The sequence below is a fragment of the Crocodylus porosus genome, unplaced genomic scaffold (assembly GCF_001723895.1).
Source record: "Crocodylus porosus isolate Cpor-Errol unplaced genomic scaffold, CroPor_comp1, whole genome shotgun sequence".
In the NCBI taxonomy this organism is placed as follows: domain Eukaryota; kingdom Metazoa; phylum Chordata; order Crocodylia; family Crocodylidae; genus Crocodylus; species Crocodylus porosus.
Genome location: NW_017728943.1, coordinates 115,629,420 through 115,653,189, shown reverse-complemented (window position 1 = coordinate 115,653,189; position 23,770 = coordinate 115,629,420). Strand labels below are relative to the sequence as shown.

General features: G+C 44.7%; 1 protein-coding gene across 2 annotated transcripts in view; it reads right to left on the bottom strand.

Annotated features, from left to right (window-relative positions):
- TFB1M (transcription factor B1, mitochondrial) overlaps nt 1–21,510 on the bottom strand; it is a 50,069-nt gene extending 28,559 nt beyond the window's left edge. Inside the window, exons 1-5 of one of the 2 annotated variants that reach the window (XM_019550048.1) lie at nt 21,309–21,510; nt 18,299–18,456; nt 16,335–16,486; nt 10,405–10,513; nt 5,511–5,662 (exon numbers count right to left, since the gene is read on the bottom strand). In XM_019550048.1, the coding sequence (XP_019405593.1) occupies nt 5,511–5,662; nt 10,405–10,513; nt 16,335–16,486; nt 18,299–18,416 (531 nt within the window). In that variant the 5' untranslated portion in view covers nt 18,417–18,456; nt 21,309–21,510. The remainder of the gene's footprint in view (nt 1–5,510; nt 5,663–10,404; nt 10,514–16,334; nt 16,487–18,298; nt 18,457–21,308) is intronic. The other variant, XM_019550050.1, reaches the window with a different exon arrangement.
- Nucleotides 21,511–23,770: the final 2,260 nt, after the last annotated feature.

The following is a 23,770-nucleotide window of genomic DNA, read 5'->3' as shown; positions in this document are numbered from 1 at the left end:
ATGACTAGAGACCCTCTGGGTTAAAATCCATGGGGAACACGGCACAGGGGACACAATGGTGGGAGTCTACTACTGACCTTCCACACAAAGTCCTGAGCTTGACTAGGAGTTTACCCGGGAACTGGCTGAGGCCGCATGCTCTGGGACCATGGATGTCATGGGTGACTTCAACTACCTAGACATCTCATGGGAGGATCACTCAGCAAAATCCAAGCAGTCGCAAAGCTTCCTATTGTGCGTGGATGACCTCTACCTGACTCAAGAAGTCTATGGGCCAACAAGAGGTAAAGCGCTGCTCAACCTAGTACTGGCAACTAAGGATGACCCAATTGGTGACCTTGTGATCGATGGGAAGCTGGGTGACAGCGACCACGACTTGATCACCTTCACCATTGCCGTAAAGCTGGCAAGTCAGTCAGCAACACAGAAGTCCTTGACTTCAGCAAAGCCGACTTTGACAAGCTCGGGAGGCTTGTCAGTGAGGCCCTAAGGGACCATGACCCCAGGGAGAGGGGAGTTCAAGAAGAGTGGTTGCTCCTCAAGGGAGCAATCCTCAATGCACAAGTTAATTCTATTCCATCTTGGAGGAAAGGCAGCAAGAGGGCACAGCAGGCCCCCTTGCTCTCCAGGGATCTAGCAGACCTCCTGAGGCTAAAACGAAAGGTCTACAAAAGGATGGAGGATGGGATTCACCTCCAAGGAGGAATATTCTGCACTGGTCCAGTCCTGCAGGGAGCAAACCAGGAAAGCCAGGGCTGCAACTGAACTCCAACTAGCTTTGAGTATCAAGGACAAAAAAAAAGTCCCTTTTCAGATATGTGGGGAGCCAGAGGAAAAGCAAGGGCAATGTTGGACTCCTGCTGAACCAGGAAAAAGCCAACCTATTAAATGGGTACTTTGTGTCGGTCTTTCATCAGTCCCATGGGACACCCATACCCACTATGGTGGGAGAGGGAGATCCCCTGCCCTCTATCAATGCTGACCTCCTGAAGGAACACCATGAGAGGCTGGATACCTTCAAGTCAGCTGGCCCTAACAATCTACACCCCAGGGTACTTGAGGAGCTGGCAAGCATCATAGCCCAGCCTCTGGCACAGATCTTTGAGAACTCCTGGCGCTCTGGTGTAGTGCCCGAAGACTGGAAGAAGGCCAACGTGGTGCCAATCTTCAAGAAAGGGAGGAAAATGGATCCAGCAAACTACAGGCCCATCAGCCTGACCTCTATCCTGGGGAAGGTCTTAGAAAAGTTTATTAAAGAGGCGATCCTTAATGGACTGGCTGACACCAACATCCTGAAGGATAGCCAGCACCGGTTTGTTGCGGGTAGGTCTTGCTTGACCAATCTCGTTTCCTTTTACAACCACATGACCCATCACCTGGACAAGGGAGAAGAGACTGATGTCATATCTTGACTTCAAAAAAAAAGCCCTCAATCTGGTATCCCATGATCACCCCTGGGTGAAACCGGCCAACTGTGGCCTTGGGTCCACCACAATGCTCTGGCTGGGAAACTGGCTCCATGGTTGGACCCAGAGGGTGGTAATTGAAGGAAGTCAATTGTCATGGTGTCCTGTGAACAGTGGGGTCCCCCCGAGACTCTGTCCTTGGACCCATATTGTTCAACATCTTCATTAACGATGTGGACATTGGAGTCAGAAGTGGACTGGCCAAGTACGCTGATGACACCAAACTTTGGGGCAAAGCATCCACGCTTGAAGACAGGATGCTGATCCAGGCTGACCTGGACAGGTTCAACAAATGGGTGGACAAGAACCTGATGGTGTTTAACACTGAAAAATGCAAGGTTCTCCACCTTGGGAGGAAAAACCTGCAGCATCCTTATAGGCTCGGCAGTGCTACGCTGGCTAGCACTACAGAAGAAAGAGACTTGGGGGTAAATCACTGACCACAAGATGAACATGAGCCTTCAGTGCGATGCTGTGGCTAGTAAAGCAACCAAAACGCTGGCTTGCATCCATAGATGCTTCTCAAGCAAATCCTGGGGCGTCATTCTCCCCTTGTATTCGGCCTTGGTGAGGCTGCAGCTGGAGTACTGTGTCCAGTTTTGGACCCCACAATTCAAAAAGGATGTGGAGAACCTTGAGAGAATTCAGAGAAGAGCCACGCACATGAGCAGAGGTCAGGAAAACAGACTTTACAATGACTGGCTGAGAGCCATGGCGCTCTTTAGCCTGGAAAAGCGCAAGCTCAGGGGTGATCTGATGGCCACCTGTAAGTTTATCAGGGGTGACCACCAGTATCTGGGGGAAAGTTTGTTCACCAGAGCGCCCCAAGGGATGATGAGGTCAAACGGTTATAAACTATGGCACGACCGTTTCAGGCTGGACATAAGGAAGAATTTCTTTACTGCCTGAGCCCCCAAGGTCTGGAACAGCCTGCCACTGGAGGTGGTTCAAGCACCTACATTGAACACCTTCAAGAGCAAATTGGATGCTTATCTTGCTGGGATCCCTTGAGCCCAGCTGACTCCCTGCCCTTCGGGCAGGGGGTTGGACTCGATATTCTGAGGTCCCTTCCAGCCCTAATGTCTATGAAATCTATGAAAAAGCATTTATCTAGATACCTGCAGGAAATGGCTATTATCCCCATTCTTCTATCTAATAGATATTATAAATACTTAAAATGCAACTGCCATTTTTTATGAACAGCTACCATGATACATAAAAAAAAGGAGGCAAACTGATTTGCCTAAGACAGTACAGATAACCAAAATGGAGAAACTTGAGTGTAGTAACTCAAAATATGATTCCAGGAAAGAAGAGTATTCAAGAGGACAAAATTCAGGGAAGCTTGTTCTTACAGTTAAGAGAGGACTGGATGTCAAACTAGTCATGAGGGAAAATACAGATTCACTCCCAAACAGGCATGTGATTAGCTCAGGTAAGTAACTGAAGCACTGAATAACTTTTGTCTTACAAAAGATGCAATGGAAACATTTGTGAGTTTAAATAAAAAAGAAAAGGTAACCAAAAGATCTTAAAACAGATTCTGTGACCTTGAACACATTCCCCCACTTATTAACGTTCTAGTCTTTTCAACTTTTTAAATACTGGGAACTTAGTGTGCATGCTGTTTTGCATCTCATTTGTGCTATGTTGGGTGCAGAAACACTATAATCTGCACATCACATTGAAAGAAATGCTAATGGCATGTACAGCTGGCTATAGCTATATAAAGTACGGAGGGCATTTATGTTTTCCAACTGTCTTTATATTTATTTCTCATTAGCATCACAGCATTCCATATTCTTCCCATCCTTTCACCTTTATGTTTTAAAGTCTAGTTGGTTAAACCAACTGCTCATGTTTAAGATAATGCCTCTTACAGTATCAAGTATTTGGAGAAACTAAACTAGACCTTTTGTGCCAGAATTCACCAACTCAAAAATTATCAAACCCACCTTTATTTCCAAGTCACAATATATCAAATGATTTTCCCTAGTGTTCTCTACAGCCACCTAGTGGAACCAATTCAGTACTTAGCTGAAACCCTGTTCTCACAAACACCGCGATAACTGTAGCAGACTGAAAGCAGCAAATACAGTAACCCACTAGGAATGAAACAATTTCAAAAAGTCCTTCTAGGTAAAACTTAATATCTAAGCTTATCTTCTGGAAACAAAAACTTTATCCTTTCAAGAGCAACATCTACTTAAGGGACATACAAATCTGAATACAATCACACAACACTGAACAGAAAAAAAATAATTTAGTTCTCTCAAACTGATACCGCATCATCACCTTCTTAAAGCGTTGACATTACAGCAAGTTAGATATTACAAGTCAGATGTTCCCTTGTGAACAAATTAAATTCCAGCTTATTTACAGTCATACCTTGTGGCAGCTTTCAGGAGGGGCAATATAAAGAAATGTCTGAAGATCCTCTAGAGTCACTCATCTGGTATATCTCTTTGTCAACTGACTCAGATTTGATGGTGGGTCAGCTGTACAGTTAATTTTTACAGGATTCAGTTATTACAAGTGTAACCAGTCACAAATCTGCTCAAGGAGCTATTCTTAGAGCCAGAAACTGATTTGATACCACCCAATCTTATTCTGACCAGGGTCTGGATGTGGCAAGCAGACTGGCAGAAGCTCTACTGAGAACACTTGATTTCAAAACTTAATTCAGGGAAGCCAAGGCCAGTGACTAGAAGGCTTCACAGAAAAAACTCCCTCCTTTCAAAGATTTTAATTACTGGTGGAATGCAGTATTATGACCATTTCAAAATTGCAACCATTCAGTTTGAAAGGGAGCCCTGGAATAGAGGGCCCTTTTACACATACAGGTAAAGACACAATGGGATCTAATACACAATACACACAATTACACCTCCTGTAATACTATATGTACATGGCAGGAGGTATGACTGGGGGATTGCACATTAGATCCGTGTGCCTTATTGCTGGTGCAGGGGCAGCCAAACCCTAGGCTCCCCATGCATCAGCAAGAAGCACAGTCCCCACACACCCCTGCAGCTGGGGGAGACAGCTTCCACAATCTCCCCACCTCAGGGGTGTGTGAAACCCCCAGGGCTAAGAAACCACACCTGCCAGGGTCTCCCAGCCCCAGGGATTTCACATACTCCCTGGGCTGGGAGATTGTAACCACACCCTGTGGCTTCCAGGACCCACCTGGGTCCCAGCACCAGGAGGCATGCCACCAGAACCCAGTGCCTAAAGCTGCAGGATTCTGGGCAGCAACCTGGGGTGCTACCAGAGCTGAAAGTTAGTGTTCCCTACAGCAGGGAGCCTAGCCACCTGCTAGGGCTTCCAGCTAGAGGGGAGATCCTGCTACATTTGCCAGTTAAAGCTGGTTACAAACCAGCTTTATAGTACACATTTTTGAGATCTAACTTTATAGCTTGCTGGACCTTTTCATGGCATGATAGGTACTTCGCACATGTAGCTGGTTTTAGTTAATTGTGTAATGAACCAGTTAATTGTGAAACATCAATAACCCGTAGAGGCGACCAAAGAAAGGTAAAAGGCCTAACTCCTCATTTGATTTTTGAGGTACTTGGGGGGGGGGGGGAAGAGGGAGGGAAAAATCAAGCAAAAATCAGATGAATTGATAAATGAAGACTTCATACTACTTGATACAATACAAGAAGGAAATAGTCAAAGACAGAAGATAAGTTGTTATGAAATTCACTCAGAGATCTGTGGGTAAAACTGTAAGTATCTTAATACCTTTGAGAGATGTGCTCCACATAGGAAGAAGCTATTGCGTGTAATGCAAAGAAGTGAACTGATTTTTAAATTAATATTAATTAAATTATTTGTAGCTAAATACACAAGCTTAAGCACTTTGCAAGGGCTGCTTCCCCAGTTTTCAATTTAAAAGTGTAGAATATTAGGTGACTTTAAAACTCTATAGTTAAACAAAACCTCTTGGGTATTTGTCATCTGCCACTGCAATATTTTGACATATTTTAAGCATCAATTCATAACGGTCCCTTCCAGCCCCTAATAACTATGAAATCTTACCTCTCCAACTTCTTTCTGAAAAGTCAAAGTCATCTGAGTCCTGCCATAAATAAAAGGTCCATTTCGATTGGAAACATTTTCAAGCCACTTGATGATTAGCGGAGTTGAAACACTGAATGGCAGATTCCCAATGATATGTACATTTGGTGGATCTATTAGAATTAAAAAAAAAAAAAAGTCTTTTGTAAAAATCTTACTATATCCCTCTCCCCCTCCCTCCCCATATATGCCTTTTGATATTTATGAGTATAATTATTATGTTGCACATAAACTATAGATTATCACCCTAGATCTCTTACATGCACACTCTAGACAGGTATAGCCAGCCAGCAGCAAAAGTGCCACAAATGGCATAAGTAACTTCTGCATGTTTATGGAAGATCAGGGAGGAGGCTGGCAGCACAACAGCAGATAGTGCTGGGAGCAGATTGATGGGGTTCAGAAAGCAGTGCAGAATATCAGGTAGAAGAGGATTAGAAAGGTACTAAAGGGAGAGCAGGGAACTTAATTTGTGGCACTCCCATCTAACAGTTATCTCCAAAGCTCTAGACAATACTGTCAATAGGGTGTGTCTACTCATGCAATTATGGTGCATGAATGAACTGCAGAGTTTATTGTTCTGGAGTTAATTGCTCCCAGATGTGCCTTTGAATGTGTGCTTGGAAGTGATTTACTTGAGCAATAACCTTCACAGTTTATTCACGTGCAGTACATGGAGCTGGGGCAGAGCAGCTCTGAATGGCAGGGCGTCTGGTGTGTCCACCTGCCAGCCAAGCACTGCTCCTCTCTGACTCAACATACTGCGGAGGGACTGGCTGGGGCACAAGGGATCTTCAGTGTGGAGCTAGCCAGCAGGCAGCCCCTGCACCGAAGCATCCTTGTGCCTCAACCAGCATCTACAGATGCAGTGCTGCAGAATAAATTAATTTAACCCAGCTTAATAGGGCTGCACATGTAGACGTGGAGACATTTACCGAATAGCCAATTAGTCAACTGTGCAGTAAACGTTTCATATAAACTAACCCACAGTGAGTGTGTCTTCTCCCCTTGCTACAGGAACAGGGCTAGGTTTTCATTTAAGTTGCATCAGAGTAGCTAAATTTCAATAGTTCCTACAGGTCTACATGGGTGTAGCTAAGAACATAATTTAATGAGAGCTGAGCATAAATGCCTAAGTGGTCACCTGACTGGCTAAATACTGGTCAAGCACTGTCAAATCCCTGCAAAAATGGTCAAATATTTTAAAACATTAAATTTATTACAAGAAGAACACTAACAGACCTTATTTTCATCAGATTATATATGTATGCCTAATTACAAAAACAAATTACTTCATTAAGTGAACTTCTAAAAACTTTTTCAGCAATGTTAGGTTAGTATTTTAAAAGTAAACATTGCTGAAAACTGAACAGCTATGAAAGAAATATGAAATTCAACAGAAATAAAACAAACACAAAAAATATAAAAAGGTAAAAAAAAAAAAGTCTTCTTAAATGTAGCTATAGATAGGCTGCACCTTCTCAAGCCTTTTGTTTTGCATGATCTTCATTTTCTTTAATCAGCTTCAATTCCTTCACCCATATTTTTGTCATCAATTTTTTTAGCATCTCTTCCTTTCTCTTAATCTGAATAAACACTTCACTGTGCCATTCTTTCCCTCTAGTCATGCAATGAAGTTATTTGGTTTATTTTTGTTCTGAATGGATAATTCCTTGAATCAACCACTTTCACTCAGCACTTACTATAGTTCAAGGAAGTATTAAAAGAATTTTTGTCACTGCAGCTACTGTGCAAGGAGGATACAATCCTTTCCATGAGGAATAAGCTCTTTTGATTCAACTGATAGGATTGCACTCCAGTTTTATGACCAAATACAGTGCTTCTTAGTTTATAATTTGCTACCTCTAACAGTCTTTAGAATTTGCAACAGTCATTATAATGTCACCAACTCAAAGCCATCATCAAAAGGTGTTGGCATTGAAAAATCTGACTCAAAGGCAAGCAGCATTACATGGAGGAGCAATCACTTAATTTTTTTTCTGTGCTATTATTCTATTATCTTTTTCTCTTAGGCCTTTTTAAGTGGACTGTTTAATATTCTCACAAATGTTTCTTAGTATTCAGCAACTCATTCAGGGCAAACAATGTAGAACTATCATTTTCCATAGTCTGAATGAACTAAGATACTGGTTCAAGCACTTAATTAAATTTGAGGTCTGCAATCTCTTTTGCAGAATACTTGGGTGGGAGGCAGCAGTGGCCAATCCCAGAGTGGTGTCATAGGGTGGTGAATGGCAGTGGCAGCCACCACATGCAAGCTTCCCCCTTTGGATCTGGGAGGGCAGAGAGTGTGGTGACCAGTCCCAGTCACCTCGGTGCAGGAAGCGCCAGATTTTTTTATAATACCAGATTTCTGCTATCCGGTTTTATGAGGTTATACTGTATCAAAGCTCATACTAGTTTCAGAGGTCAGTCAGATCAGAGAATCTCCTGCAGAGCCAATTTACTGATTATATTTTCAAACCAGCCAGGAATCTCTATCAACCTCAGTTGTGGAGTTGCATCTTCGGGACCTTTTGATTCTCAGATCAATACCCATTACTATTATGGGTTGCATTAATGTTCCCAGAAAAGGCCTGTCCCAGTCAGCCTTGCTCTATGGACACAGTGTGCTCACACGGTTAAAACTTGCTTCTGATGCTGTAAAAGAACAGATCTAAAAGCTGGCCAAGAAAAGTCCAAGTCAATCAGAAAATAGGTGTTTTGTCACTGGCAACAAGATTTTGAGGGTTCTTAAATCCAAAGGATTTCCCCCATATTTTAATTAATGGTCAGAAAAATGTTCCATTGTTTCCTATATGCTGGTATTGGTGGTGGGGGAGTTCAGAATAAAATAGTAATAATATGAAGGCAGGTTCAAATTCTGAGAGGCTCCACATAAATCTTAAGTAGCATTAACAGGCACTGCAAGCTTGTGAAGAGTATCTGTACCTCCACACATGCCACAGGTATCCAGCAAACTGAACCAAGGGCTTGGTATTCTATAAATGTCAAAAGTGAAAAATATGCAGATATTCAAAGAAATATGCACCTAGATAGTCCGTTTATACAGCATAAAGAGTAAATGACAAAAACAAGGTAGATTACACATCTATAAGCAGGGATCTGGGTTTTCTGTTTCCCAAAGAAAAAAAGGAATAAATCATGGATTTTACATTTTACTGGAGGCAAATGCAGGTTTCTCATTTTACTAGAGAAACCCTCAGATTTTGCAGTTTTGCAACAAACTCCCTGCAGGCTGGCAGAGAGCAGGAGGACGGCAATAAAGCAGGGGTTGCCACGTGTATTGGGGCTCTACGAAACAGATCCAGAGCTGGGCACAGACCCAGGGGCTCACACCCCTCAGGAAGGCTGCTGGCCTGAGCCAGACTCCTCCTGGGGGTGTGAGCCCCTGTATCTGTGTGCTGGATGAGAGGAAGCTACTGCCTGGGACTGGCACTGAAGCCAAGTAAGCCCAGCTTTGAAAGTTGAAATGTTTTGAGTGCCCTCGTTTCATTTTGAAGCTATTTCAAATCCTTTTGTTTTGTGTTGTTTTCACTGCTTCAAGTTGGAAATGTGTCAAAACAGCTTCAAAATGAAATACCCCATGACATTTCACATAGCCCTAATGTGCACGTACATGCACATGGCCCCAGGCAGCCTGGAAAGTGGCTCCTGCAGGTAAGCTGGGGGAGGTGTGATTGAGGCCCCCAAAGGGAGGGAGGGAGCTGGGCAGAGCTGGGGCTGCTGCCCAGTTGGGCAGTGCCTGGAGCTGGAATGATTAAAAGGAAGCTCCGTCCTTTTAACTGAGGCTCCATCTTTAACTAAGAATTTAGCTTTTGAAAAAGAAACTTGTAAGCTTATCTCCAAGTTTACTGAGTACTATCAGATGATCCTAGAAGAAAAAAGGTGAGATCTGGCCCTAAGAAACTACAAGATCTAGTAAGAAGTTATGATTGGACCTTATACTTTCACAAAACATGGTTGAAGCTACAGAAGTAAGAAATGAATTTTGCAAGACATTTCAAGTACAAGAATTCTATAAGTTTCAAAAGAGAACTCACCAGGAATCTTTAGGGAGGAAAGGGAGGAGCAGAATTTAATTAGCAGAGTTTTACTGCACAAAAGGAAGGATAAAAATTACTATTTGCTTTATCTCTGTGCTCTGCAGGAGTAGAAGCTGCAAAGTTTTCTTTTCTTTTTTTTTTTTTTTTAAACACAATATGGATAACCTAAGACAGCAGTCCTCAACCTTTTTAGATTCAAGGCAGTTCTTGGAAAATGTCAGCTCTTATTTTTTTTTTTCCACTACAGAAAAATAGAGCAATTCCTTTGTTGCAAAGAAATGAGAAAGGCCACAACAGGTCAGAATATTTCTGGCACTATAAATTCTTATTTAAAGTCTTTGGGTTTTTCTTGTGGATACTGTTTGCATACTGAACACTGCTAACATTTTGTGGTAACACACAGCACCCTTAAAAGGATCTCAAAACATCCACAGGGTACTGAAAAACCCTGGTTGAGGATCACAGACCTAAGGAAACTTTAAAGTCCAACAATTTTAACTCGAGTGCTTTAAAAGAATTTAAACTTCTGCATCTTTACCTTTACATGCCTCTGTATTGATTTTCTCTTTTTTGCTGTTTTCTTTTCCTTTGTTACACAGGAGATGTAAAGTGAGCCATTTAACCTAGGTTTATCATTCAGGAGAAGTCATTCTGAAGGATCACATAGAGTGAGAGGAAATGAAAACCATGACCAGGTATGATATGGTAAAACTCCAAATATCTTGTCAAACAATCTCATTTCACAGCAACTTACAAATGAAACTAGTATGCCATGAACAAATACCAACCATCTTGCCACATTTTTCGAAGGTGTTCTGGAAAAGCTCTGTCCATCCTGTAAGTCAAAATGTCCCCATGAACAATGCGCACTTTTCCTGGAGCTGCTTCAGACAGCATCTATTTGTTGGTAAGCAAGAAGAATTCATTTAGTTAGCACCTACAAATTTTGGCCAAGTTCTAAACATACTGATGATACTTTCCCCTAGCCTTAGTGGAGTTAAACCAGGCATGAACCTGAACTAACGAACACCCTAGATGGCAGCCACATACACAGCAATGTCAGTAGCTGCGCTGACACCAGTGCAGCAGCAGCAATGCCTGCAGCACATAAAGGTGAGTATTTTCTCTGACCTGTATAAACATCTAACTCACTAGAGCGTACTGCAAAGTCAGAGATAAGCCTTTTTAATACGTAGGGTCAAATTTTACTCTCATATATCCATATAGTCTACCAACATCAATGGTATTTGCATGTTCACATTCGATATGAGGACAATTTTTGCTCTTATCCTTTATTGTTGTCTTTCAGGTTTGTAATGTTGCCAGAACCCAGCTTCAGTTTTATGATGCAAAAATCACAGACACAGCCTAAAAAGAATTTAGTAAAAATGCAGAGCGCTTTAAATGTCAGTAATTTTACACATACATAAAAAGCTCATTTAAATAACAGTCCCCAATTGTTATTTTAATAGCTGACATTTTCCATTATTCAAATTCCAATCCTTTTATGTCCATCTATTCTAGATTGAGACTGAGACCTTTTAATGGAAAGCTAGAGAAAAATAGATGTTATGACCCATATTATCAAAGAAGAATGTAATCTATAAATCGTATTATTGGGAAAATAGTACGCAAAACTAAAATTAATACTAATATATGCAATACACTGTTTGTTTATTAATACTCCGCTTTTGAATGGCAACACAGTGAATATTTTGGATAGGGGCATATTGATTTCTGCTGTGAAGGGCTTGCTAATGAAAAACAATGACTTGTTTGCTAGAATGAAAAATAGAAATCAGTATGTCTAAAGTATATTATCAGAATTATGTAAATACAACACTTTCAGGATCAGGAATCTGTGTTGGTGCTTTTTTTGGCTATCCAAGTCAAGTGTCCTCCAAGTTTTAAAAATATTTTGATTAAATAAAACCAGTGTTTTCTCCATTTATTTCCGATGGTAATTCTTAACATTGTAAATAATATGGGCAAACCTATCATCATGATGGAACGATTAAATGGACTTGATCAGGTTGTCAAGATCTCCCTGGGCAATGGGTCAGATCTGGACCACAGGGACCCCTCCCGAGTGCATTAATGAGGCTGGCAGCAACTGCAGTGGGGCCACGTTCAGAAGGCACCACAGACTGGGGGCCTGCCACCAATGTCATCAGACCCCAAGGACTGCAAATTCTGCAGAAGACCATTCTCCTCCCAACTTCGAGCACCCTGCTGAACTACTGGTAGGCCAGATCTTATAGTTCCACAGGCTGAATGCAGCCTGCGGGCCATGTTTGACATCCCTGCTATACAGCATTAGGCTGTGATTATGCACAAATGCTATTACACTGTAATAGGGATCCAGAAGGGTCCTGTTACTTTAACAGAAGACTGTAGCAGACTGAGCTTGCTCTGGGAGAGCTAGCAGCAAGAACTAAGGCTCACTGCAAGTAAGCCAACCACCAAATAGGCTGACCTGTAGCCACAAAAGTAGCAGCTACCCCTGGGGAAATAACTCTCCCAGAGCAGTAAGCTGCAACAGGGCAGGCATATAGACAGCTCAGAAGCACAGAGCTGCAGGCATCTGGGCTAAGCCACAACAGAGAATGCAGACTGGTCAACAAGTCCTGAATGGAAACTCCTGAGTGGAAAGCTCCCTGACAGGAAGGGGCAGGACTTAGGAAGCACAAAGCCAGTGCCTGAGAACAGGCAAGCAGTTTGGCTCTGCAGGCAGCAAGAAGAGCTCTGCAGCTGACTTACTTGAGCTGCCCTGGGAACTATAAGCAAAGAGCTGAGAGCCAGGGCCGGACCTGGGATGAGAAGGGTCTGTTATACAGCCAGCAGGTTTAGAGTTTTGTTTCAGCCAGTGTGCTTTATCTTTTGTTATAAAAAAACAAAAGACCAGTGGGTCTTTTTTTAAAAACAAAAGACCACTTCTAGACCAGTGGACTAGAAGTGACTAACAGGGGAGGGGGAGCTCACAAGGTGCTCGAAGGATATGTGGGGTTTTGAGCACTGCCAGGGGTCAGGCTCAAGACAATGACAGGCAGCAACTGGAAAGCCTGGGAAAGTGGTAGAGGGGGCCTGAAGGGTTAAGGCCATAACCCAAGAGGGTGAGAAACAGGGGCAAGGGCCCAAAGCCCAAGACAGGTGAAACTAGAGCGCGAGAAGGCAAGACTAGTGCTAGAGTCCAAGAAGCCATGTGCAGTGCAGTAGACCTAGGCAAAAGGGCCAATTAGAGCAGAAAGGTGAAACCTGGGAAGGCCAAGACCCTAACAAGGGTGTAGAAGCCTGAGGTGGCTTGGCATTAGTCTGGAGCAAAGTGGAAGGACAGAGATAAGCGGCGTTTGGGAGGAACCCATAAATGGGCAGCAGACACAGGCTCACTGAGACCCCATGGGCAGCCTTCCTTTTTCCCCACTCAGTTATCATCAAGGCACAGCAGGAGCGGGACAAAAATGGGAGGGTACCCGGTGAGCCAAAGCAGGACTGGAATTGTGAGGCCATCAGCAAGTATCATGGCCACCTTGCAGCTCAGTCCTACTACATACATATTTAACTGTGCATTTTTGCAGTCACGATGATGTCCCACAGATTAGCAGACAAAAGGCCTGCAGACAGATGCCAAAGGTCCTTAAATGGAGAATAAAGGTTGCTGTTGACTTACTGTGGGAGATGTAACTTGTTAAATCTAATCTTTAAGAGAGGTGAAAGAACTCTCTGAACACAGAGAACCAAAACTTGGTTCCATGAAGTCCTAAAAGAGAGAAAACCAAGTCTGAAGAAAACTTGTTAAAAAATCCATATGCTGTTAGATTGGATTACTTTGTGGCTAAGGTCAAATTCCATGGAAGAGGCAAGTTTAACCTCCTAAATCATCTGAGTACCCTGCTTAAGGAGACCACCTACTTGCACATCTCAGCATCTCTTAAACCCTCAAAACGGCATTTAACTTACTTTAAACTCAGTGTGTTCCCAAGTCCAGCCATGTATGTGCCCAGAAGAGGCACTGCTTTAGTTGGATCCAGCACGCCTGGCTTCTATAAAGATCAGGTACTTTAGTGGGGCTTTTTTGGGGTGCTTTTTTCTAATAGCCAATTGAATCAGCTTTAGCTAAAGATGCCAAAAAGCCCCTCTGAAGTGCCTGATCTTTACAGATGCTTCAGACCAAGGTCTAACTAGTGCACTGCTGCTTCTGGTAAAGTGTATTTTGGTTTCTGCTCCCACCTGCAAACAGCCTAAGTCAGTCTAGACCTGAATTATAGATTACAAACTGAATACACACCTGAAAATCTTGAAGGCATGCATTTAACCTATACTTAGAATTTTCTTTGAACTTGAGATCAAAAAATGTATTTTGTAAATTACATTTGTAAGAATTGTGTATTTTTATGTCCATGGAAACTTTAGCATACATTCATTTTTAGTAAAGTGGGATCATTATTGTTAAAATTAAAAATAAAGGGTAACAGGAATGGAAAAAATAAAGCCTTAATGCTACATAATGCTACATATGAATCTTCCTACACCAGTGGTCTCCGAACTTTTTGGGCAGATCACTTTTTGAATTAAAAAGGAACCCAAAAGCTACTGTGTGCCACCACCTGCTGTGTGTCCCCCCGCCCCCCCAGTCAGTGTGGGGAGCAAATTGAGAAAAAAAATCATTTGGGGGCATGCCCCCCCAGCAGGTAAGTCTGTGGGGAAGAGGCAGGGGAGAGAGGAAAGGGCTGTAGGGGGGACGGGCGGACTGAGGCTTCAGCAGCGAGGGAGATAGCAGGGCACAGGCAGGAACAGGGGCTGGGGAGAGTGGGGCCCTGGCTGGGCTGGGTAGTGGAGCTTGCCCACCAGGCCTCTGCTTGTCCCCCCCCACCTCCCCCAACCCCTTTTCCTGCCTGTACCCCGCTTCCTCCTCCCCTGCAGCTTTCCAGCCCTAGCCCGCAGCAGCAGCCCATCCTCCCCCACAGTCCCTGGGGGGGGGGGGGAGGGGGGCGGTGGAGACTGTGCCGGGATCTTCCCAGTGGGGCTTGGGCTGTGCTGCACTTGGGGCAGGTGGCGGCCGCACTGGGAGGGAGGAAGGGGAGCTATGGCAAGTTTTTTGGGTGGCTGCAGCCCCATAGTCCTGCTCCCACTGCTGCTGCCCAGCCTAGCCCAGCATGGCTTTACACCCACGCTGGGAAGAACCCAGCGCTGCCCTGCCACCAGCCCACCTCACCTGCAGATCTGGAAATATGCACCTGCCATGCTCCCCCAGGCTGCATGCCTCCCCTTCCCATCACCCCCCGCCCAGAGGAGCTACTTGCAGCTCCTTCCCGCATCCTGCCTTGGCTGTGCAGGGCCTGCCCCTGACCCACTCCTTCACTGCTGCTGCAGCTGCCTGTGCTGGCCTGCATTAGTGGGGGGGGACACATGCCCCCTTCATCTGCGTGCAGCGGAGGCAGCTGCCATTGAGGCTTGTGCTTTGTGAACCAAGCCCTGCTGCAGCTGGCCCAGTAGCATTCCGACACCAACATGTATCCACCACCAGGCATGCAGGGGACAAGGCTCAGCCCAGCAGCAGGACACACTTGGTATTGAGACACTCCCAGGCCACCTGCAGCGGGGCCTGGGGCAAAAAATCCAGCTCAACAGCAGTCACTTCTGCCATCACAGATTGGGGGAGCACATGTCCCATGGGGCCTCTGCCGGGGCATGCACAGCAGCAGGAGCCCCCTGTGCCCCTGAATGAGCCACCTGGTCTCGATCTTCTCATCACCCACCCAGTTGGGGCCCCAATCATCTCACCCCTGCTCCTGCCTCTGCTGCAGGGGCCTTGGTCTGTCCCTCACTGAGGGGGCAGGGGCCTTGATCTGGCCCCTGCCCATTCCTCCCCCACAGACTAACTTGCTGGGGTGGGGGGAGGTGTGCGCATGCATGCATGCTCAGTACCTCCCAGCCTGAAATCGACTGCAAGAGGTTCCCTGATTGACTGGAATCTACCAGTTGGTGCCCACAAATTATTTTTTGGGGATAGGACAGTGGATTCATGTGGATTAATTTGTGTATTAATCTGGATTAATTATCCATGCCCAGTAAATCTAACAAGATGCACACAACTCCACCTTGCACTTTCTTATTTGGTTTAAATAACGGTGCATTGTGTCAGTGAGACAAATAAATTTACAGGTGTCCATGGAAAATGTTTAGATTCAACAGTCCTTGTGCATGCAATTGTAATAGTACTTGAATAGCCCGTACCTTTTTTTTTTTTGCTAATACAGGATGGATCTTAGATCTAGCTACTCTTATCTGAATAAAGCGGCAGCATCAAACTCTGTGTTTTGATCTTTGCAAAATGATTAGATGTACAGCAATGTCATTACAATGCCAATTAGAGGCAAAGGATACCACCTGATATGATGCACGAAGTAGCTTTTAAATCTCAAATTCTTAAAAGGATATTTGTATAAGTCAGTATTACAATTAATAGGTAGTACATCCAATCAAACAATCAGATAAATTAATGTGCTCCAGCCATGCAGCAAAGCTAAGTCAGATAAGAGAGCAATAGGAAAAAGTATGTGTGATGTAAATTGCCAAATTACAAACAGTTTTATAGATGTGGATGATTTCTTCAACTATGTAAGAGCAAAAAGAAACACTTAACTACTTAAAAGTGCTTTAGCATATTAAATGCTTTTCATATACGTTAATTCCATACACATTATTCCGTGTTTGATACCTGCAGTCCTGGAATAAAGCGAGCGTCTTTTTCCACCAACAAGAGCTGTGCAACACTGGCGTTAAGAATGGATCTCGTAATCCCACCTGGCCCAGGGCCCACCTCACACACATGGGCATCTTTCAAATTGCCAGCCCGTCTCACTATCTTATCTGTCAGTCACAAAACAAACAGACACATAAAAAGCATTTTTAAAAGGCATCCAGCACACCAAGATAGAGCTAGCTGCATCTTTAACAATAAACAATTATTTCAGAATATAAATAAACAACGACGTCTTGATTATTAAATAAGCAGATTACTGCCATGTATGGAAGCTGCTAGATTTCACAGAATTCAATTGCACTTTAGGATTATCAAATAAATGCAGAACTTCTACAGTAAGTCCTTACCATATGTTGTTAGTTGCAGAGTCAGTTTTAAAATGTTAGGAGAAAATTTTCCTTTATAATCAAATAATACTGTCTTATTTTTTTAGTATGTATTTGCTATGGCACTATTCCAGAATGTGCCAAACTTCATTAAAAACTGAGCCTGTTCCAAAAAAAACTTAAGGGAAAAGGACTGAGATGCGAGTAGAGTAGAAAGCTCTAACCTCAGAGAAGGGACAACAGAGGCCTGGAAGAGTTGGGGCAGAAGGGACTGATGGCCACCAGAAACAGGAGTCAGACTAATTCAGACAGGCAAAAACTTTTGTAAACAAGAGTTTACTTCATTAGATGCTATAAAAGGACTTGTAGGGTTAACAAGGTTACAGTTAACTCACTAAATGGAAAGTCATGAGGAAACAGACACAGCAAGCAGAAGGGAGATTATGCAGGTGATAAAAAAACCATCAGATTTTTAGGGCTTGTTTACCAGTGCAGCTGTTCCTGATTAACAATATACATTGACATTCTTATCCCAGATAAAGTTATTTAAAGAGCTACTTCATTTTTAATTCACACCCTCCCTTAAAATGCTCTATTTTCAGACATAAACAAGTCCTTAACATTCTCACATCTGCTTTATTCAACTGTGTAGAAAATTATCACCACTTCTGCAGGGGGAGTGGGGAGGCATACATACAAACTGGAACCAGCAACCATGGCCACCTGACCGAAGGCTGAGATGAAGCAGGAAACAGTACAATCTAACCAGGGTAATAAAGGAGCTCAGAACACCAGGACATTCACAACAAACTGGTATAGACAGTCTTCCTATTAAAACTATGCCGTCAGGTAAACTGTAAATAAAAACACAGTACTGTCTCCCCTGTATGAAAAAAAAAATCACCTTCATATTAACATCTATGTTTGCCTTAATAGTAAGTTATCCAATTACTTGCCTCCCTCTATACTTTATGACAATTTTAAAGCAAGATTATGTTCCTCCTTTCAGGTACACAGATTTTCCTACTCTACTCCACCCTGTTCAACTTCTATAAAAACTGTTCTACCACTTGCTGCTTTTTGCAATTCATTCTTCAGGGTAAAAATCACAATGTGTTACAAAAAAATCAATGTATTAATGTGTTTTCAGGACTTGAACAAGGTGAACCATAATTCTATATATACAGATGCATAAATCCGCTAACGTGCAGTTAGTTTGGAGCAGGCAAGATTATAACAGTTGGGTTGGTCTGGAGTCCAGCCCCAAGTACAGCTACTATCATGAAGGGTCTGGTCACAGTTCCACACTTAACTTTGAGCTGAATTCAATTTGTTCATTATGTATGGATATACAATTTCTTCCCCTTCCCACCCAAAATTAGAGCATTTAGTCTGCATACAAAGAATTTACAAGTCCATTACCTTGTTTAAAAAATATTTTTAACAAGTTCTTAAAAGATTTACCAGGGTGCTGTTGGGAGAGAGGTTAAGTGTCGCCATACAAACATAACACAGGCAAAGACTGCTCCGTGATGACAACTGTAGGTCAGTTTAGGACTAAACATTTAACAGACGCAAGAGAAAATTCCCCACCTGTTAATTTCAAATTCAGCAGAAAATTCTGAGAGAGCTGCTTTTTTGCCCGAAGGCAAAAGAGTTTAATAATCTCTCCAATAGTTGGCAGAGGTGGTAGATGGCCAGCAGACACCATTCCCGAAGCAGCTGTTGGTCAAAATTGTTACTTCTTCTCCCTAGTCAGTGAAAGAGGGCTGGCTGTGAACAAGCATCTAGTAGCCTTAAATTAAAAATTTTAGGGAAAATTAATTTCTTGTTTTTTATTAAAGGAAACCATTGCTCTAGAAACCTTTAACACAATACAAATAAGTACATTTTTTCCAAGTAAAAACTTTGATCCTGCATATACTTATGTAGGCCAGTAGGGTAAACTCACTTGGTCCCGTGGAGAGATCCTTGTGAGCTGGATCACAGGACCAAGGCAGTGGGGCAAATGACAACCATAGCAGGGTAAGCAGCAGCAGCAGTAGTTAACACAGACATCACCCATCCTCTCTGCTGTCAACACCCCCCCCCAAAGGGGCTGTATACCCCAGGTTTTGGCAGCAGGCTCTACCCATGCTCACCCTGACCCTGAATTCACAGCCCCTTCAAAAACACCATGGATCATATGTATAATACTCATGAAGACACTTCATTTTAAATAGGAATTGCTTCATTAACCATAGAAACTCTCCTGACTTGTTAAAGCTAAACATTTTGATGCTCCCAGATGTAAAAAACAAAACAAAACAAACCCACACTTTATACTCTGTATGCTTCTGCGCCAAGCCCAGTGTATGCTCAAAAAAGGCACTGCATTAGTTGGACCTAGCTCACCCGTCCATATAGATCAGGTGCTTTGGTGAGCCTTTTTCCACACTTTTATCTAACAGATGAATCAGCTTTAGATACAAGCACCAAAAAGCCCTGCTGAAGTGCTGGATCTATACAGACGCTGAGGAGCCACGTTGAACTAATGCACTAATTCTTCCGGTAAAGTGTGATTTGTTTGTTTTTAATGCCATTATGCATTTGCAGAATTGAAGCATTAACCTCACATGGCCTGGTCAAACAACAGAATTTAAACTGAAGTCCTCTTATCTTCCCCCCTCCCTCCAAAACCTATTAAGACTGATTCATCTTTTATTGAATTGTTGCAAGTTAGATTGAAGGGTACAGTTGGCCTAAACTTACAAAAGTTGTATACAGCAGGAGTATGTATTTGTATTCATTTCTTTAACAATTATTAAAAGGAGGCCTATTTTCTCTTCTTCCTAGAGCATCAAGTGTAGTGATGAACAAGACACAGAGGGAAGTCCGATTACCATATTTCACAGTATTAGCCACGTGCTCTTTCCTCTCATCCTAAAGATGATGCAAGGAAAGACTCCAGTCATCACCCCTTTCATGACTATCACAAGCTACAGAGTCCAGTACAAAAGGTACAATATTGTGGCCGAGGCCTCGCACTCCAAGCATGCAATGAGCCCTTTCAATTTGAGGGATCATGGAAGATGTCCCAAGGGGCAACAGCCCATCAGGAGTCAGGCAGCTGGATGCATTATGGTGGGACTCACAGCCTCCAAGCAGAATACCTGCCTCCATACTGATCTGTAGCAATTTGCTTCAGTGGTCCCCGACAGATGTTAAAATTATATCTCATGGGATCTGATCCCCTGGGGCTTTGGGGACCAACACTATTGCTGCCTTCCCCTGCAATTCCTGTGCAGCAACTGTGTTAGGTTTCCTTAAGATGCAGGCACATGGATTATAAGGTCCCCAATCAGCAGGGTAGGAGAGGGATCTCCCTTGCAACCCATTTGCCCAGCACCCCGTTGTCAGTATTAGGATTGCACAGCCCCCAGCCAGGCTCCAGGTCCCCCAAGTCCCAAGGCTGACAATCAGCTGATTGCTAGCACTGGGATGGGGCACCCTGGGTCAGGGACATGCCCTATGTCCCATTTCTAACACCCTGTAAACTAGCCACAAAGAGGCTGTGTGTGATGTGTGGCACATCTTTGTGGCTGGTTTGCCAGTTCCTAGCAGATACTGTGGCATGTTGCCCGTCTGTGGCACCATCATCCCAGCAACTGTGCCATAGATTCCATGTCTCCCAGGGGCCAGCCTGCAAGGTTTGCAGTGAGCCTCAGGCCTCAAAGGTGCACAGAGAAGGATATCTGCTTCCTATGGCCTCACCCAGTCCCCACGGCTTCTCTTCAGGAACCAGCCAAGTGCTACCACGGCCAGCTCTGGACCAGCATTGCCAGGTCTTATGATAATTTGAGCTTCCAGTATAATAATTTCATGTATATCTGCTGAAAAACTATTATACACTGAAAAAATGGTATGCATATAAGTCATCTTACTTTATATTGCTCATTGTAAGACTCCAGTGAGTGAGAGCTGAGGCAAAGTTGAGGCGTTTTTTTATTTTGAGGCAAGCAGTCATAAAAAAGTGTTGACAGCAAACCTAGAAGCCAGTTAAGACTCCCTTTGCATTTGCTGCATCAATTAAATGCCTCAAAAAATATTAGCAGACAAGGTTCTTTGGGTAGACTTTACATCTGTTATTAAGCCAACTAAATAATTGGAAAAAAAATTGTTCTTTGCAAGCTTTCGGGCACAAAAACCCTTCTTTGGGCTGAAGGTGGGCATTCGTGCCCGAAAGCTCGCAAAGAACATTTTTTTCCCCCAACTATTTAGTTGGCTTAATAACATATCACACCTACCCAAAGGACCTCGTCTGCCTGTGTCCCGAGACCAACATGGCTACAACCAACAACTCTCAGAAATGATTGTACATTTTGAACACTTCTAGCATTTTCTATCGTATAATGTGCAAGGGTTGCAATTATCGTACAAATACGATAAATGCTGTACACATGGCATCCCAGGGCCTCTTAGCTCAAAGAGGGGCCTGCGGAGGAGCAGGGCGGGGAAGGGCAACACTGGAGCCCAAGACTCCCCTCTCCACCCCCAGCAAGCGCTCATTGCACGTTTGAAGTCCCGCCCTGCGCCCCAATGCTTCCGCGGGGAGGGGGATTACCTCTGCACACGCGCAGAAGTGGCCAGGGCAGAGAGCGCACGTGGGTACTTACGCGCTGAGGTCGACCGCCCCACGCAGGAGCCGGGTGGAAACAGCGCGCGCGGGACGCAGGAAACCGTCTTTTCAAGGCAAGCTTAGCCAGCCAGAAAATCTATTAATTAATTAAATCAATAAATAAGCGCCCTCCTCCATCCAAGATCGCACTACCCACCACACTCCCGGCACCCGGATGTAGATGGAAGTCAACCGGAAGAACAAAGCGTTACCGTATCCCGGGAGCTATATAGAAAGATGTATTTTTAACCTCCGGCTCTTCAAAGCGCATGCGCAGCAGCGCCCCCTTGCTACTTCGTTCTCACAAGACGCATGAGTCACCCAGCCCCGAGCGTGGGGATTGGTGATGTTACTGTGCACGTGAGGTGTGGGCGAGCTGGTCTCTAGTGCGCATGCGTGTTTGTCCCTTTGGTTCTATCTCCCCATGGTTATGGACTGGGTGCTGTGCATGTGCACTGTGGGTTGCTGTGGTGCGTTGAGGTGCAGTTGTACACGTCCCGCGAGACTGGAGGGGCACGGGGGGGACACTGAAGCCACGGTTGTGGCGGCCTGCAGCGTGTAGCCTGGCTCGGTGCAGCGGGGAAGCTGCTCTGCGCTGGTTCTGTTTCGAAAGCAGAGTGACAGACAGGAGCCCACCCGGCTGCCCCTGCCTGCAAAGGGGGAGAGCCGCTGGTCTGACCCAAGTAGATAGATAGTTGGGGGTGGGGTATACGGGGAGTTGTATGTGTGTGCATGTATCAGTGTATATGTATACATTTGTGTATAGGTGTGCATGTGTTTGTGTAAACATACACACACATGCACATATATGTATCTGCATATGTACACAAACCTGTGTATAGGTATGCATGTGTATGTATACATGCACACATATATGAACATATGCATACCTACATGTGTTTGTGTGTATATACATACACGTGCATACCTATATGCATGGACACAGCCAGCCCATCAGCTTGGAGAGTGGCATCCAGCTGTTAAGTCTGTTGGGGGAAGGGCCAGGGGAGGGAAGGGGCAGATAGATGCTTCTGGGTGTGAGTGAGGGAGTGGGGCTGCTGCAGGCACTGCCCAGCTGGGATAGGGTGGGACACTGGATGGAGCTGCAAGTGTCTTGTTCAGGGAGCATGGGGGGGTAGGGGATGGATCCCACTGCTATATGCACCCCTGGGGAAGCCATGGGGGGCACGTGCCCCTGGATCTGTGTGGGATGAGGCCATGCTGCCGTGGGCTGGGGCCAGGGTTAGCAGAAGGCTCTTCCCAGCATGTGGGATGGGCCGGGGTTGTGCTTAGGTCAGGTGGTGGAGCTGGGTGGGGGGCTACAGTGGATTTTGGGGTGGCTGTAGCCCTTCCTCCCAGTGCTGCTGCCACCTGCCCCAAGCGCAGCCCCAGCACAGCCCCCACTCCTGCTAGGAAGAGCCTGGCCCTAGCCTGCAGCAGCAGCCCACTTTCACCTCGCACACAGAGGAGTGTGTATAGCTTCAGGATCCAGTCCCTGTGTCCCTCAGACAAGCCAGTCACAGCTCTGTCCTGCTCCCCACCCTAGCTAGGCAGCCCCTACCCCAGCCCCACTCCCCTCATGGCAGGGGCCTCAAACTGTGCCCCCATGCCTCTTCCATCCCACCGCCAATGTCCCCTCAACAGACTTACCAGCCAGATGCTGCTGATATGCAGCTGCTGGGCTGCATATCGGCAGCCTGATTGGTGTCAGCTGATATGGCCATTGGTAATGAGCTCATTATTATTGGCCCCAAAAACTCGTATTGGTGCACCCCAAGCTAGGATTCAGAGTGTCCTAGACAAATTGGATGATTGGGCCAAAAAAGATCTCATGAGGTTCAACAGGGACAAATGTGAAGTCCTGCACTGAGGATGGTACAATCCCATGCACCAGTACAGGCTGGGGGCTGGCTGGGCAGTAGTTCTGCAGAAAAGGACCAGGGGGTTAGAGTGGACAATGAGTCAGCAGTGTGCCCTAGTTTCAAAGAAGGCTAATGGCATACTGGGCTGCGTTGGTAGGTTTGTTGCCAGCAGGTCATGGGAAGTAATTATTTCCCTCTATTCAGCACTGGTGAGGCCACATCTGGAGTACCGTGTCCAGTTTTGGGCCCCCCACTACAGAAAGGATGCAGACAAATTGGAGCGAGTCTAGCAGAGAGCAATGAAACTGGTTTTGGGGCTAGGGCACATGACTTCTGAGGACAGGTTGAAGAAGCTGGGCTTATTTGATTTGGAGAAGAGAAGATGGGGGATTTGATAGCAACCTTCAGCTACCTGAAGGGTGGTTCCAAAGAGGATGGAGCTAGACTGTTTTCAGTGGTGACATGACAGAACAAGGAGCAACAGTCTCAAGTTGCACCAACAGAGATTTAGGCTAGATACTAGGAAATACTCTAGGAGGGTCGTGA